This window comes from Pongo abelii, chromosome 13 (genome assembly GCF_028885655.2).
Source record: "Pongo abelii isolate AG06213 chromosome 13, NHGRI_mPonAbe1-v2.0_pri, whole genome shotgun sequence".
Taxonomy (NCBI): domain Eukaryota; kingdom Metazoa; phylum Chordata; class Mammalia; order Primates; family Hominidae; genus Pongo; species Pongo abelii.
Genome location: NC_071998.2, coordinates 59,782,426 through 59,797,448, shown reverse-complemented (window position 1 = coordinate 59,797,448; position 15,023 = coordinate 59,782,426). Strand labels below are relative to the sequence as shown.

The 15,023-nt window shown below is 44.3% G+C and overlaps 1 protein-coding gene across 2 annotated transcripts in view; it reads right to left on the bottom strand.

Moving 5' to 3' along the window:
• Positions 1–487: 487 nt before the first annotated feature.
• Positions 488–15,023, bottom strand: part of ENTREP1 (endosomal transmembrane epsin interactor 1) — a 66,598-nt gene continuing 52,062 nt past the window's right edge. Inside the window, exons 7-12 of one of the 2 annotated variants that reach the window (XM_063714239.1) lie at positions 9,153–9,282; positions 8,887–8,965; positions 7,005–7,157; positions 5,264–5,344; positions 4,491–4,783; positions 488–1,342 (exon numbers count right to left, since the gene is read on the bottom strand). In XM_063714239.1, the coding sequence (XP_063570309.1) occupies positions 1,139–1,342; positions 4,491–4,783; positions 5,264–5,344; positions 7,005–7,157; positions 8,887–8,965; positions 9,153–9,282 (940 nt within the window). In that variant the 3' untranslated portion in view covers positions 488–1,138. The remainder of the gene's footprint in view (positions 1,343–4,490; positions 4,784–5,263; positions 5,345–7,004; positions 7,158–8,886; positions 8,966–9,152; positions 9,283–15,023) is intronic. The other variant, XM_024252320.3, reaches the window with a different exon arrangement.

Genomic DNA, 15,023 nt, shown 5'->3' with positions numbered 1-15,023 from the left:
CTTCTGCTGAAAACTCAACAGTATCTCATTGCTAGCACAACAGGCAGCCTGTGCAGCTACTGCCCACCGCTGCCCTGACTCGGGGCTGTGGTCACAGTGGCCTCTGGTGTTCTTCGCCTCTCTCTCTCTACCTGGAACATTCTTCCCTGACCCACTAAGTCGTGACTCAGCTCAAGTGCCATTTCCTCTAAGAAGAAGCCCCTCTAACCACCTATTGCTCTTTTTCAGCAATAATCCCCAATCTGTAATTACTTATTGATTTATTGTTCATGATCCCATGAGAAGGCAGCTCCATGAAGCCATCCAGCCAAGTGCTTGCTGAATGAACGAAGGACACATGTTATCCACGGGCTTCAGGTGCTTTATAAATTAAACCGGTTCAGTGGCCTGCCCGGTAAGCCTGACCACCACAGCTCCAAGTTCCCAGCCCTCTGTATGGTAAGGCCTAGCCACCTAAGTGTAAACAAATATTACACATCAAGCCCAGTGGCCCAAAGTAAACATGTTTATTCTCAGTTCTGCCTTAGGGATCTCTAGTTTTGCAAGCATGAGTAAATGGAATCAACAGTAATCCTCTCCTTAAATGTCTGGCATTAAAATTTGTCACTGAAGAAGTTTCCTGTTTTGCCTAAAGAGAGTGTGATTTGAGGGTGACCTGAAACAAGGCTTGAGGCTTGTGGACACATAGGGTTAATCGCCTTATTTCCTGCCAATTCACAGAGCAGTGAAAGGCCAAAGGCAACTATAAATAGCAGCCCGGCAGATCTGTCCTTCCAAGAGGGAAAGAACTTAGCAACAAAGAGAGACACAAGGGGTGAAGTGGGCAAAGAATCATTAGCCCAGTTTCTGCCCATGCCAGGGCACGTGACCCTTGGGAATGCCGCGAGGCCCAGCAGAGGAAGGAGAGGATCAGTGCTTTCATAACCTCCAACTCAGTGCATCCCAAACCCAGATGGGCCTGGACCGACCTGTGTATTTACTCCTGAATGCCCTCGGTCAGCAGACACGGGAGCCAACAGGTGGGAAAACGTGTCCTCCAGAGTGCTCCTTTTTTTGAGGTGGACCACAGCTCCCAGCCAAGAAACGGCAGAGAGAAGAGGGATCCTTCCCCTTGGAGTGGCCTTCTGTCTTCCAGGGTTCACAGGACAGTCTCTCGGATGACCCCAATCAGGCTGTGTGGCCGCTCAGCCTCCACTCGCCGGGGCCTCCTCTCGGCTCGGGGCCTCCCCGCCGGTGTGAAGGTGTGAAGGTCGCCGCAGCTCTGGAGGTGCAGCAGGCCAGGCTGTCTCCGCGAGGGCAGCATGTGGGCCCTGGATGTGCTAGGCTGCAATGGGGCCATTATCTTTGGGAAAAGAGAGGGGTGGGGAGAAGTTAAGTAAGCTTTACCAGATGTGGCCCTTTGACCTACCTCCTAGGTCCATCCACCTATCTTAATGTGTAATTGCTTTGAAAAAGAAAAAAAAAAAAAGGCATTTTCCCAAAGTGGAACTCACTTGGAATTCCAGAGGTTTTTTGTAAATCCTCCAAATGTTCTACCATGTCCGCTGTAGACCCGTAAACCGCACTAAACTGGTTTGTCCGTTGCAATTTCTTTCTTTAACATTCTTCTCAATGCTTTTCTCTAATTTCTCTGAAGTCTAAGTCAGTGATCCTTGCTGGCATCTGAACATTACTACTGGGTCAGGGAGGGATGGGTATTGTCAGAAACATGAATTCCCAGCTGAATTGCCACAAAATTCCCATAGCAATGGGGACAGTTAGCCTGGACTCAGGCTCAGGAATCTGTATTTTTAACAAGAATCCAAGTAAGAACCACTGGTCTGGGATTGGGACCAGGTGATGGGTTTATAAAATGTCAACCAAGTATAGGCACAGTGGCTCACACTTGTAATCCCAGCACTTTGGGAGGCTGAGGCAGGAGGATTACTTCAACCCAGGAGTTTGAGACCAACCTGAGTAACATAGTGAGACTCCATCTCTACAAAAAAACAAAAAAATTAATTAGCTGGGCATGGTGGTTCATGCCTGGAGTCCCAGCTACTTGAGAGGCTGAGGCAGAAGGATCACTTGAGGCCAGGAGTTCTAGACCAGCCTGGACAACATCGCAAGACCTCATCTCTACTAAAAATAAGAAAACTTAGCTGGGCGTGGTGGTGTGCGCCTGTAGTCCCAGCTACCTGAGAGGCTGAGGCAGGAGAATCACCTGAGCCCAGGATTTCAAGACTGCAGTGAGCTATATCTACACCACCGCACTTTAGCCTGGGTGACAGACGGAGGCCTTGTTTCAAAAAAGAAACAGTCAACCCAAACCATCCAATGATGCTTCAAATGGATCTGATAATCCTTTAATAAACAATATAAAAACTAGGCCAATTTATTTGTAAAGTCTTTAAGAATGATTATTTTTGCTAGATCTATTTTGCAATGAGTCACAAACATAATTTTGAATATATAATAATATCACTTACTCTGTAAAAATGGCAAAAATATGAAAAATTCCTCATCCAACTGGGATTGAAGAGGAGAGAACTGTCCGGTCAATTTTTTAAAAATTGCACAGCCGTGTCTCTTTGACCTATAATACTGTCAGCAGCTTCGGAAAAACTTGGGGCTTTATTGTTACCTAACATCACAGCACAATCATTTGGATGACTTTTTGTTTCATTTGTACCATTCTGAGCTTTTAAGGTCATTAAAAGATTATTCCCCCAAAGAAGGAAAATTAAATTTTATTAACAGTCTACTAATTACATTTGTCTTTAAGATCTGTCCTTGTCTCCCGATTAAGAATAAAAGTTCAACATTCATAGAAGTTGACTGTGCTATGTAGTAAGTTAGGACAAGTGGTTTTGATATCAGTGAAAATCAAAATGGATCTAAAAACTCCAATATGCGAAGCCAGCTAGAGTCAGAAATAACTGGTCTCCTTCTGCTGTCCTTACCTCCTTCTGGTGTCCTTACTTCCTTCTACCTGGGAAAAAGTATGGAATTGTGAAACCTCACCTCTAGGTTCCAGTCCTGGAAGGCCCAGGAGATGGCCCAAAATCTATCACAACAATCTCAGCACCTGAACTTTTAACCTGCCTGGGGCACAAAGATCTAGCAAACATTTGTGATGATAGCATCTAGTGAACTGTATAAGTGCTTGTTCTTCTTCCCCAGAGCTATTTCTCAGGGAACAAGACTTTGCAGAAGGTCCAGGCCCACTACCTGGTGAATGCTCCAGCTCTTAGCTCATCAGAGCTTGGCAGCCTTCCAGAAGTGGCTCCTGATTATTGGGCTATTGGGGCCAGACAGAGGGAAGGTGACAGACAATGACATCTGGAGTAGCTAAGGGACACCAGGATGTAAAATGTTTCCCCTACATAGATTAGTAACTGGAGCCTGACCCAGAACCGTCAACTGAGCACTCTTTCAGAGTGCAAACCCAAGAGGGTCTGTGGTTCATGTACCTCTTCATGCAAGTAATCAGATCATTCCTCCCCGCTGAATCCCCTGAGGGACTGGCAGAGAGTCTGGCTTCTGGCTTCTGTAAGAAGAGGCCAGCAGGTAGAAAGGGGAAACGGAAGAGGCAGTGAGAGGGTATTTACTCAATCTGAATTAAAAATTTACCTACATCCTGAAGTTGGTACACCCTGAGAAATTAGCCCACTTCAATTGAGGAAGTATTTGTTGGCCATTTAATGCACAAAGATACAGAGCCACATAACATCCACACGCCATTGTGGGGTGCTGTTTATAACATCCACCCCACTACCTGCAGCAATGAAGCCAGCACCTAAAAGGGAATGGCTCTTAAAAGAGGTGGAGAGAAGGCTCTTACCAGAAGGAAACTCCATTCATTCAAAAATAAAGGTATAGAGACTACCTAGTCTAACCCTTTACTTTAAAGAGGAGAAACCTGAGACCCAACTGGATTATGTTCATGCCCAATTCTATCTTTTCCCCAAGTGGCTTCAGTTTTGGGGATTGCCTTGTACTTTTTAATCCAGAAGAAGAAAAGGTGCTTATTCCCTTAGGACCTGTTGGCTTATTTATCTTGCCAAACATTTCATGGGAATGTGAACAGCCTCTTAGAATCTTGTCGATATTAAAATTCACCTATGTCATCATTTCCAAAGGGCTGAGAAAATGTGCCCCATCAAAGGAAACCTTCAATTCAGGAAATCAAATGTTGAATGCACTCCATACTGTCCACATCCTCCGCTTTTATTCCTAGGATGCACTCTTTAATTTTCCCAGACATGCTTCCACGTCCCAGAAAAACTGGGTTCTCTTCCCTTGAGCCAAGAATGATGTGGGAAAGTTACCACACTTGAAAGGAAAGCTCCCCGGCTTCCTCTGTCTCCCTCCCCAGACCTCTCAACCCAATTTCCCTGAAGACTGTGACCATGAACTTACTCTGCCTTGGACAAGAAAGCGGAGAAGCTACTTTAGCTGCTATGAAAATGAATCATCTGATTCATGCCTGAGATTAATAATAAAATTACCTGTTCTAGAAAACTGGCACTTGTGATGGCTTCCTCCATGTGCTCCTCATCAGACTTCAAAACAGATTTAATGTTTTCTACAAGTTCATGGATGTCTGGAGTCATGGTACAAGAGGACTGCTCCAGGAACCTCGCCACCAGCAGCTTGGTGTCCATGTAGGATTTGTAATCTATCAAAGACCGCGGTCTGCATCGCGAAGCTCTCGATCTCAAACCTCTCCTCAGAGTCACTGCAGCCAGATCCAGTCTCCTTTCAGTCTGTGTTGCAGCTTCACAGCTGAGCACTGGGGCAGCTGTGGGCAGAAACAAACAACATGTACCCATTGGCCAACCCCTTTTGAACACATGCCTGCACCTGAAAGCACAGACCACAAAACTCAACATGGAAAGCATCTGACAAATGCTGATAGCCATGCACATCCTGCTTTTCATCTTGCAGAAGGAGGGAAAACAATTATAACACAAGGTTATTCCCTGAAGTCCAGTTCCAATAGGATATGGCCCGAAACATGTCATTGTGTCATGTACAACACCACCCCCAAGGTAAAGCCAGATGGTGGAGAGGAGAATCCAGAATGCAAACCATAATGAAGTTAAGTTTCATGGGGTATGACAAATAGATGGGGATGGATGGGCCAAGCAGGAAAAATGTGGCTGACCAATGAAAGGATGTTCCAAGGAGCAAGGATGAAGCAGTCAATTAAGAGAGGAAGGGGCTGAAGAGAGACAAGACTTGTCAGATGAATGTAATGCTCTGATCACTTTGACTATACCTTTGTCCCAAACGTCCTCAAGGACATTGTACTGACTTGTGTTATCGCTGCTCACACCATGGATATGAGGTAGATCTATAGCTATTACAGAAAGAGAAATTTAGGTGCAGAAAAAAGTACACATCATTCTGGAAGTCAACAGAGAGCCTGGGAAATCCATTGCAGGCTCTAATTTCCATGGCTACCTATATCAGCAAGGGTGTAAAGACCAGCAGAATGCTTCTGCACTGTGAAGTGTGTGACGCAAAACTCAGATCTGGTCATTATGTGTCCAGAAGTCAGCCAGCAGCCTTCAGCATACACAACACTGGCATCTTGAGTCTATGAAGGCCTGATAAGCAGCAATTTAGAAATTCAAAGAAGACAAGAAGCAGGGGGCAAGAGAGCAGGTGGAAGAAGGGGAGCACCCCTTTTCCTCTGGAGAAAGGCAGGTGTGGGGAGCTCTAAACCAGGATTCGAGACTGTCCTCTCAGGCAGCCGTATGCACGTCACAGAGAGCAAGAGTCTTCCAGAAGCACTCGCCAAAGACACTCATGTGTGAGGACAGAGTCAGGGTCTCCACTCTTCCACTTGAAGGCAACCTGGCACCTTCCACAATGGAGGGCTCCAGCAGCTGCTGTTCTTGCCCCTGCAGGTCTGCAGAATGAGAAGGGGTTCTGGAAAGATTTCCCTAAGCTGTGCAAACGGCTAAGTTCCCGTTGAGGCTGGAGTCCTCAACTTGCCAGGGAGGGTGTAGGAGACCCACAGTGAAGGCAGGTCTTGGGAATCAGAAGCCAGGCTGCCCGGCCACTGTGTTTCAGAGACACACTCAGTACCAGGTGGCAGGACTTCCTCTCCACTCAGAAGCTGCTGTAGAGACAAGAGGAATGTTCTCTCTGGCTCGCACATGGTCAGTCCAGAGCTGTGGCAAATAACACACACTGTCAGAGAGGTAGAACCGAGACTGCAAGGGCTCAAGACAGGACCCTAGAGAGAGCAGGGTGGAGAATTATCGAAGTTTTATTTGCATAGGTGTTTTAGAACAGCAGAGGTCAACTCTGCTAGACTACTTCACAAGAAGAAGCTGGTGCTGGTGGAGTTACAGGAGTTTTTAATTTTCTTCCTTTAGTTTCTTTATTTTTTATAATTTTCTACAATGAAGAGATATTTAGAGATGTTCAGGTATTCATATATTCAGAAAAAAGTCAGTGTTATTATTTTAATTTTTAATTATTCAGGTAACATCTATACACAAACTCAACACAGAGAGAGAGGTGAAGTGTGTGGGTGTGTGTACTTCATTCTATCCAAAGTTCTAAAAACAAGGTCAGATTTCAATAATTCAATCATCTACTCATACGTAGTAAAAATATAACAAATTATAAAAGAGGGAGTATACAAAAATCCTTTTGACTTTTTTTAAGACAATGCATATTCCCATAGGATTGCAGCATCTAGAAATCAGAACTAGGTGTGCATAATTGTCTTCATGTAGTACCTAGCATAGTATCATGTACAACCAAATTCTTTTGATGACAATGACTTAAAAAAAAAAACAAAACCCTACCATCCTTAAAAGACATGGTAGATATATATTCCTAACATGGACGTAGAATATTTTACTTTCCCAAGACCTCATAAGCTCCTTCAAATGACCACTTAAACTGCAGGGTCTTGAGCTGGCCAGAGCCACCTGCCTTCACCTGGCTCCTTTAGACAAATAAGCACACAGCCCTGCGAAGAGCTTGGGGAATGACATCACCTCTCTCCTCGGAATGATGGAGCACAGGGTCACTCTTTGACCTGGTCCTCAAGGGTGGGAGGGCTCTCCGGTTTCTCATAGGACGCACCAGGGTTGAACTGGGAGTTGACGTGGATGCATTTTCTTCTGCAGGTATGTTAGGAATGTCCCCACCTGATTTCAAAAAAAAAAAGAGGCGAAACATAAATTATCTCACCAGCTGCAGTCCTCAAAATGGGCAGGAAACACCTGTGAGCCTAAACCTGCCAGGGCAAGGGTAATGCAGTTAATAACATTTACTCAGGCTGCTGGCCCAGTAAGTTTTTATATCACTGCACTACGGGAAAACTTGCCTTTCCAAACCACCCCTCCACACCTAAAACAAACAAACAGAAAAATTTAAATCCAAGAGCAAAATAAAGGAGCCATGCCAAAATGGCAGGGTTTTTTTTCCTAAAGGTGCTTAGAATCTTCTCCAGGGAAGCATTCTGGGGCAGTACTGAAAAGCACCCTGACATCTCAGGATGAGCCTGGTTCTGGGGAAGGTAATACCTGCACAGGTGAGGTGGCTGCTCTGTGGGCTGCAGAACTCCAGGAAGGCTAAGTCAGGGAGAGTCAAGTGGCCACTAAACAAATCCATAAAACCCAGCTGGAATTGGATAATTTATGCTCATGAAAATAAAATTGTGAGCCTGAGTTGTAATTCGGGAAACTGTTTTTAAAAATGGAAAAATTGGCTGGGTGCAGTGGCTCATGCCTGTAATCCCCTGAGGCGGGTGGATCACCCAAGGTCAGGAGTTCCAGACCTGCCTGGCCAACATGGCAAAATCCTGTCTCCACTAAAAATACAAAAACTAGCTGGGCATGGTGGCGGTGCCTGTAGTTCCAGCTACTCGGGAGGCTGGGGCAGGAGAATCACTTGCACCCAGGAGGTGGAGGTTGCAGTGAACTGAGATCATCCCATTGCACTCCACCCTGAGCAAAAGGAGCAAAACTCTGTCTCAGAAAAAATAAATAAAGTTAAAAAATAAAAAATGGAAAAATTATGAACATGCTTAGCAGACAGAACACTGCTTCATAATTCTACTTAGGATGGAAGGTGAACGGAACACAAAGTATTACATTACAAATAGTACTGCTGAAAAATTACCTTCATCTAAAATTGCTAAGAGTTGATCCATTATTTATTACCATTGTGATTTTGTCCTGGTGGACAATTCTCTGGGCCGCTTAAAACCTCCCCAAAGAGGTTCCCTTTGTAACAATGTTCCCTTAAATTACAAGGATAAATGTAAACTGACTCTAGTACTTACTGCAGTACTGAAAATCAGAATTCACTAGCTGCTCGGGCAGCATGACCTGGGCCCTAGGTTATAAATGACACAGCACAATCTCACCACAAATCACTCTGCAATAGAGGAAATTTTTTTTCCCCTGCCAAAAGTCTAGCTAATTTTAATAGGAGGAAGAAAATCATAGATCAGAAAACACAGGAATACCAATCAAACTCTGTAACCTATTTCATGGTTCCTGAGAATAGTCTGGTTCACAAAAAATTCCAGGGATATCTTTTTTCAGTTCACATATTTTCTCCCATTTATAAGCCCTCATAGTTGATGGTATTTTTGCATCTGGAGAAAAAGGTGTAGCTTGAACTATTTGCTCCAGGAATACCTGCCCTCTAACACAATACCAGACAGGATCATTATTTTATCATTTTTTTTTTTTCCGTTTGTAGAAATAGGGCCTCTCCCTGTTGTCCAGGCTGGCCTCAAACTCCTGGCCTCATGTGATCCTCCCACCTCGGCCTCCCAAAGTGCTGGGATTACAGAGATAAGCCACCTTGCCCAGCCTATTTTATCATGTTTTAATCTACTGAATCATGTCACAATGTATCTATTACCTTGAGTCACTTGTGTGCAGCCCGGATCCAGTGGGATCACAGCAGCTTCTGATCCTTCTGGCATTTGGAATGAAGATCCCTGCATCACAGGAAAAAACAGGGTTATTTTGTTGATGTTTAACTCACCCCTCATTAGACCCAGTGAACTCCTTAAAAAGATGTGTGGGGCCCGGTCTCCCTGCTGTTCTCTGGGGGCGGGGGGTGGGGTGGTGCTGTCTTTCCCCCTTGCAGTCGATGTACTTAGAGAGATTCAGGACAGACAGTACCTGCTCCTGGTCCATCTGGCTCACCACAGCTTCATATGGCGGCGGGGGATCCAGAGGACAGAACACTTCCACACCTTTGATTCGAGCTCCGTAGATGTGTGGCAGGGGAATAACATCAGGACCAACCATCCTATGAAAAGCGACTTGGCGTCAGAAAGCACATTCTACAGACTGGCCACGTGACTGCAGTGATGCCCGGATACTGGCTTTGCTCTAAACTGGGGGGAAAACCACTCACCTCTCCATACCATGGTCTCCTTGGCCAGGAGAGGGAGAATAATAGAAGCTGCTCTCCGACGAAGTGGCCAGAGTTCCTTAAGCAAATGACAGTGTATAAAATGCAACCCCATCATTGCTTTTAAACCCATCAGCCAAAAAGCAAATAATCCATAGAGACACAGAGCAGATTAGTGGCTGCCAGGGGATGGGGGAGAAGGGAATGGGGAGTGACTGTTTGATGGGTATGGGGTCTCTTTGAAGTACTGAAAATGCTTTGGAACTAGATAAAGATGATGGTTATGAAATAATGTGAATGCACTAAATGCTACTGAATCATATACTTTGGTTAATTTCATTTTATATGAGTTTCACCTCAATTTAAAAAACAGCTAAGGACTCAGGAAAATTCAGTTATGTTTTACATTCTACATGGCTCTTGTTTTTGTCCTGTGGGTGAAGAACCGTCAACAGCAAAATTCAAAATAATAGCAAAATCCTCCACAAGATTTCTCACCAATGTTGATAGAAAATTCCACAAATCTCTGCTCAAGGTACCAGATGATCTAAATAATGATGAACCTAAGTTTTAAAATAATTTATAAAATACATATAAAAGCCAGAACACCTGTATTCTGCTATGGAGTATCAAAGAATGAAAGAAAAAAAAAAAAACAGAGAGCAAAAGTTTGTTCTTGAAATACAAAAAAAGGATTTTAAAAAGCTAAAAGAAATGGATGAGAAAACAGATTCTGGGGCTAGTTGCTTGCAGGCACTGCCTTTTGGGGAGCGGTGTTCTCTGAATTTACAGTTGTTTCATTTTATTCTTTGTGGCTATATACAAAATGTGATTGGTGGAAGAAAAATTTGAAAAGGATGTCAACTTCTTTCTTCCTAACAATAAAACTTCTGGAATTCTGGGACTGAGAAGAATGAGACTCTGCAACCTGAATGAAAAGATGAGAAAGCACTCCCTCGTTTTCCTCTATATTTGTCTGTTCATAAGCGACGCTTTCATCCCTTGCTTGACCTGAAGGGGAAGGCAGAAGGTGATGAGCTAATGCCTGAAGTGGAGATGTTTGCAGGTTCAGCACGCAACACATCCATCAAGCCTCCAGTTGGAAGCGAGGCACTAGCACAAAGGGTCCCTTCGTGGGGGAGGGGTCCTGGCAAAGTTATTATGAAAGGAGATTCTCCCCCTTACAGCAGGACTTGCCAACAGGCTTCATTCCAACTCCCCTATTCCACTGAAACTGTTTAAGAACTATAAATGCTGAGTGACTCTGAGAAGCCAGACCCTTCCTGGATCTAAGAGTGACGATTCTTTCCTGGCAAATGAACAGTGCGATTTGCTTTCATCAATGAGACCTATGGACTTCTATCCTCTCCAGAGGGCCAGCCTTCCATCTTTAATGAGCATAGCCCCCATGAGCCACCTTCCTAGCACTTATAAACACTTGACTTTTTCTCTCCAACAAATGACACCTGTATTTCTTCGCTGCTGTGTCCCCTGCCTGGAAAGTTTCTATCCCCGTTGCCTGTTTGTTATGTGTCCAGAGAGAGGAGAGGGCTTGCTGAGGGCCAAGAGATCAGAGTAACGGACTCTGTTTTAGATCCTAAACTATTGCAGAATTTCTTCCAGAAGAACAACTGGGGAAAGAGGGGGCATACTTTATCCAAGTTGACCACAGAATAAACAGCTTCTATGGTCGTTTTGATAATGCCCATAAAAGCCTCACTTTGAAGGAAGATGCGCTAGAGTTGACATAGAAGAAAAGTTCCTTTCCTATTAAGCAATTTCTTATTTTACCTCATTTGTGTTAACAAGGGTCTGTGGAGGGAAATGGGTCTGCTACATACTGGCAGGTTGATTTTTTTTTTTTTTTTTTTTAACTACTGTTTCTTTCCCCAGATCCCCATGGCTCTCAGTCCTGGCAAGGTAGGTAGAATCACCTTGGGAGGTTCTGAAACTCTGGATGGCCCAGGCCTCACTTTTAGAAATTCTGCTCTCATTGCCTATGGTGGGGCCCAGGAATCTGCCCGTTGTCAGTGCTCCTAGGGGATTCTAATGCACCACCAAGATTGAGCACCACTGCAAAAGGAAATGGATAATGGTGATTGAAATTAAAGCCCTGTTCTACTGGGAAAGTTGATCAAATTTTTATTAAGAATGAGGGTCTTGCTTCTTTTCAGAAAGCTTCTTATGTCCATTATCTCATAACAATACTTCCTGAAGCCACATGACAATGAAGGTGAATGAGGAAACTGAGGCTCAGAAATGGTGAGAGACTCATCCTGGGTCACCCTCTGCAGAGACTCTAGAGCCTGGGCTCTTTCGAGTCCATCACCAAGTCCACAGGGAGCCTTCACTGGTGCAGGCTCAGGAGCACTGAAGATGGAAATTCAAAGCATGTTCTGCTTTCAGGCTACAAATAGGCCCTGAAGACTCACTCAGGGGGAATGCAGCAGCGAATACACCATTGACCAGAGAATCCTCCTCCTCCTGTACTGGAAAACTGTACCCTGTGACTGGGTACAGGGTTGCTGCCTGCGGAGGGGGAGAGAGGGAAGGGCCCTCCCCCCCACCATCTATAGCTGAGCACTGACTCAACCCCAAGCATCGCCCAGCTCCACTTGAGTTTGGGTTTGGAAATTCTTAGGAAAGGAAATGAGTGGGGTTTGGGGGGGCTCTGCTTTAAGAAATGCCCATGTCAACCACGTCAATGCCCAAGACCCCCTCAGTCTTCGGTTTTCTTTAATAGGCTACATCCCCAGAGTAAAAACCAGATCCATGTTCAAGAAATAGGTTGGAGACTCCTTGATTCCTGGCTCAAGCCAACTTCTGAGAACAGAGACACCCTGGAGTAGCGGAGGTGGGGTGGAGTGTACGGCCCCCTCCTGTATTACAAATCAGTTCACAAAGTAGCGAACCCATCTTTGGACAGAAACCTCAACTGCAATCAGACTTCCGTTTATGACAGTAACTCGAGAAGCCTTTTCTCAAGGAGATACCAACGCATGAAGTGGTTATATTTATAGAAGTTAAATAAACCTCTTCTGAGAGGTCATAATACCTTACAGGAAATGGGGAGTCTCTGTTGTGTGAAAACTCTGGATAAAACTCGTCATAGAAATAGTAACAATCATGAATATTCTTGCCTGCCTGCTTAAAAGAAAGAAAATTACCAACTGAGGTTAAGCCATGAGTGTCTATAAAGTTGATTTATACTGTGAATCTAGAAAAGTTGGTCACATTGTAAAATATTTTTGATAGGACATGTATCTAAATGTGAATAAATTCAGCCCTTTTGAAAAGGAAAGTGGACTGCACTCTGATATTGGTAAAATTTCCAAAAATAAAGGTGTTTGCCCATTGGCAATATGATTATAGGGCTCTAGGCACGTATTTTAGACTGGACAATGTCTTTCTCACAAGACTGTTTTGCTTTAACTCTCTCCTTCGGCCTTCTTTCTAGAAAGTTTTGAATGATAAAGCCCTTGATGAGAAGCTTGTCTGTTTTCTTCCAACCTGGATTTGGCCAGAGGCTGTCTCAGGACTCAGAGAGACAAATCCGAGGATGCACCTAGATCTTAAAGAGTGGAAACATCTGCAGTGATGAGCATTATTATGGTGAAGCAGAGAAGAGAAAGGAAAGCGAGGAGACAGGAAGGTCGGGAGAGCTCAGAGCACACTGCTGGATGGCTCGGCTCCTAAACCCACATGAGTCACTTTCCCTTTTTGCCACTGCAGAAACTAAATCTGTCTGTTGCCTCCTTCTAGGTCAACAGAGTGCTCATCCGCAACCTCAGTGTCAAAGAATTCTTCTTATTGGAGAGGGTATTTCTCATCCCCACCATGAAATATCAGTCATTTTTACTGTCCTCCAATGTACCCTCTACAGACAGCCTGAGACGGTGCTAAGATTTTCGCCAATGTGTCCTCAGTACAGAAAGAACATGTGTTTTGCTGCCATATCTCTTCAGCCTCTGTCATTCTTGGCTCATTTCCTGAAAGATTAAGGAAGCCATCCCAGCCCCTGAGGCTTTGAAATTCCAGTAGAGGCCACTCCCTGAACACCAGAGAGGCCAAGCTGTCCCACAGGCCTAGCCCAGGCCACCTGTCACCCAGCTGACACTCCCTCCAGCTTTGCAGTCATCTCTGCCCCTGCCTTGGCAAGTGAGCTGGGGAGGGTATAGAGGTAGGGTTCAGGTATAACTGAGGGACGAGTCAGCAGCTAAGCCACTGAAAAGAACACTAACAGTGTCTGGGTGGCGGCCCCACTGGTGACCTATCTCAAAGTCACATACCGTCACCCTGGACATTAGAAAATACTTCTCTAAAAACCTCAAGCTCAGCACCAAGTTAGTTTGATAAGTCTCTACATGTACTACAGGGATTAAAAAATAGAAATTTCTGGCCCTCTGAATATGAAGCTGAAGACAATAGTATTTCTGTGGAATTAAGAGATTCTCTTTCAGAAAGTTCAACAGATGTTTGCTTATCCTTTAAACTCAGCTTAAGGTCACTTCTTCCAGGAAGCCATCTCTGACTGCCTTGCCACTCTGGGTTAGGTGGACCTTCTCTGTGCACCCAAAGTCCCTCTTTTGAATATTACTGTGATCCTTCCAACACACATTTTAATGACCTAGACTGTGAGCTCCTTAATGTTAGAGGAGGAAGCAGGTCTAGCTCATTTTGAATTCCAATAACCCAGCACAGAGGATTCCATGTTTGTTGAATGAATAAATAAATGAAGTCACTCTTTTTTTTTTTTTTTTTTTTTTTTTTTGAGACAGAGTCTCGCTCTTGCCCAGGCTGGAGTGCAGTGGTGCGATCTCAGCTCACTGCAAGCTCCGCCTCCCAGGTTCACGCCATTCTCCTGCCTCCGCCTCCCAAGTAGCTGGGACTACAGGCGCCTGCTACCATGCCCGGCTAATTTTTTTGTATTTTTAGTAGAGATGGGGGTTAGCCAGGATGGTCTTGATCTCCTGACCTCGTGATCTACCCACCTCGGCCTCCCAAAGTGCTGGGATTACAGGTGTGAGCCACCGCACCGGGCCTAAATGAAGTCATTCTTTAGAAAAAGGTTTGATTCTAGAAATTGCTAACAATCAGACAAATGTATGCAGCATTTCACTGTACCAATAAAAATCCTTGATATTTAAGAAGGTCAAAAGTTTGAGTTTGAAATTTGAAAAGGAAAATAAGTACGGTATCTATCTTTTCTAGACCAGGGAGAGACAATTAATAATTAATCTCTTTTTAATGGCTAGGAAGAATTTCATGATTGTTGAGACCTGCTGATGGTATTACAATGAAACATCGATTTGGCCTAACTGGGAGTGTTTCCAAGGCAACAGCGACTCTCAATCATGTCAAATTACAGCTGTTATCTCCCTGGGTGTCAGTTTCCCTTAGAAAGCTAATTGAAATTGAAAATGTCTATCTTTAGGTCAAAGTTTAACTTTTCTTTGGATTCATCTGTTTTATCAGACAAAAAGAGGAAATAAGACAGAAAATAGAGAGAGAGAGACAGAGAGAATAGAAACCCCTGAAAAACAGCATAATTGTTTTTCATTTTTCTAAAGAAGGCTGGCAGAGGTGGACTCTCTAAAAGCCATACCACTGGGTTCACTAGCTGATTTTGTCGCTCA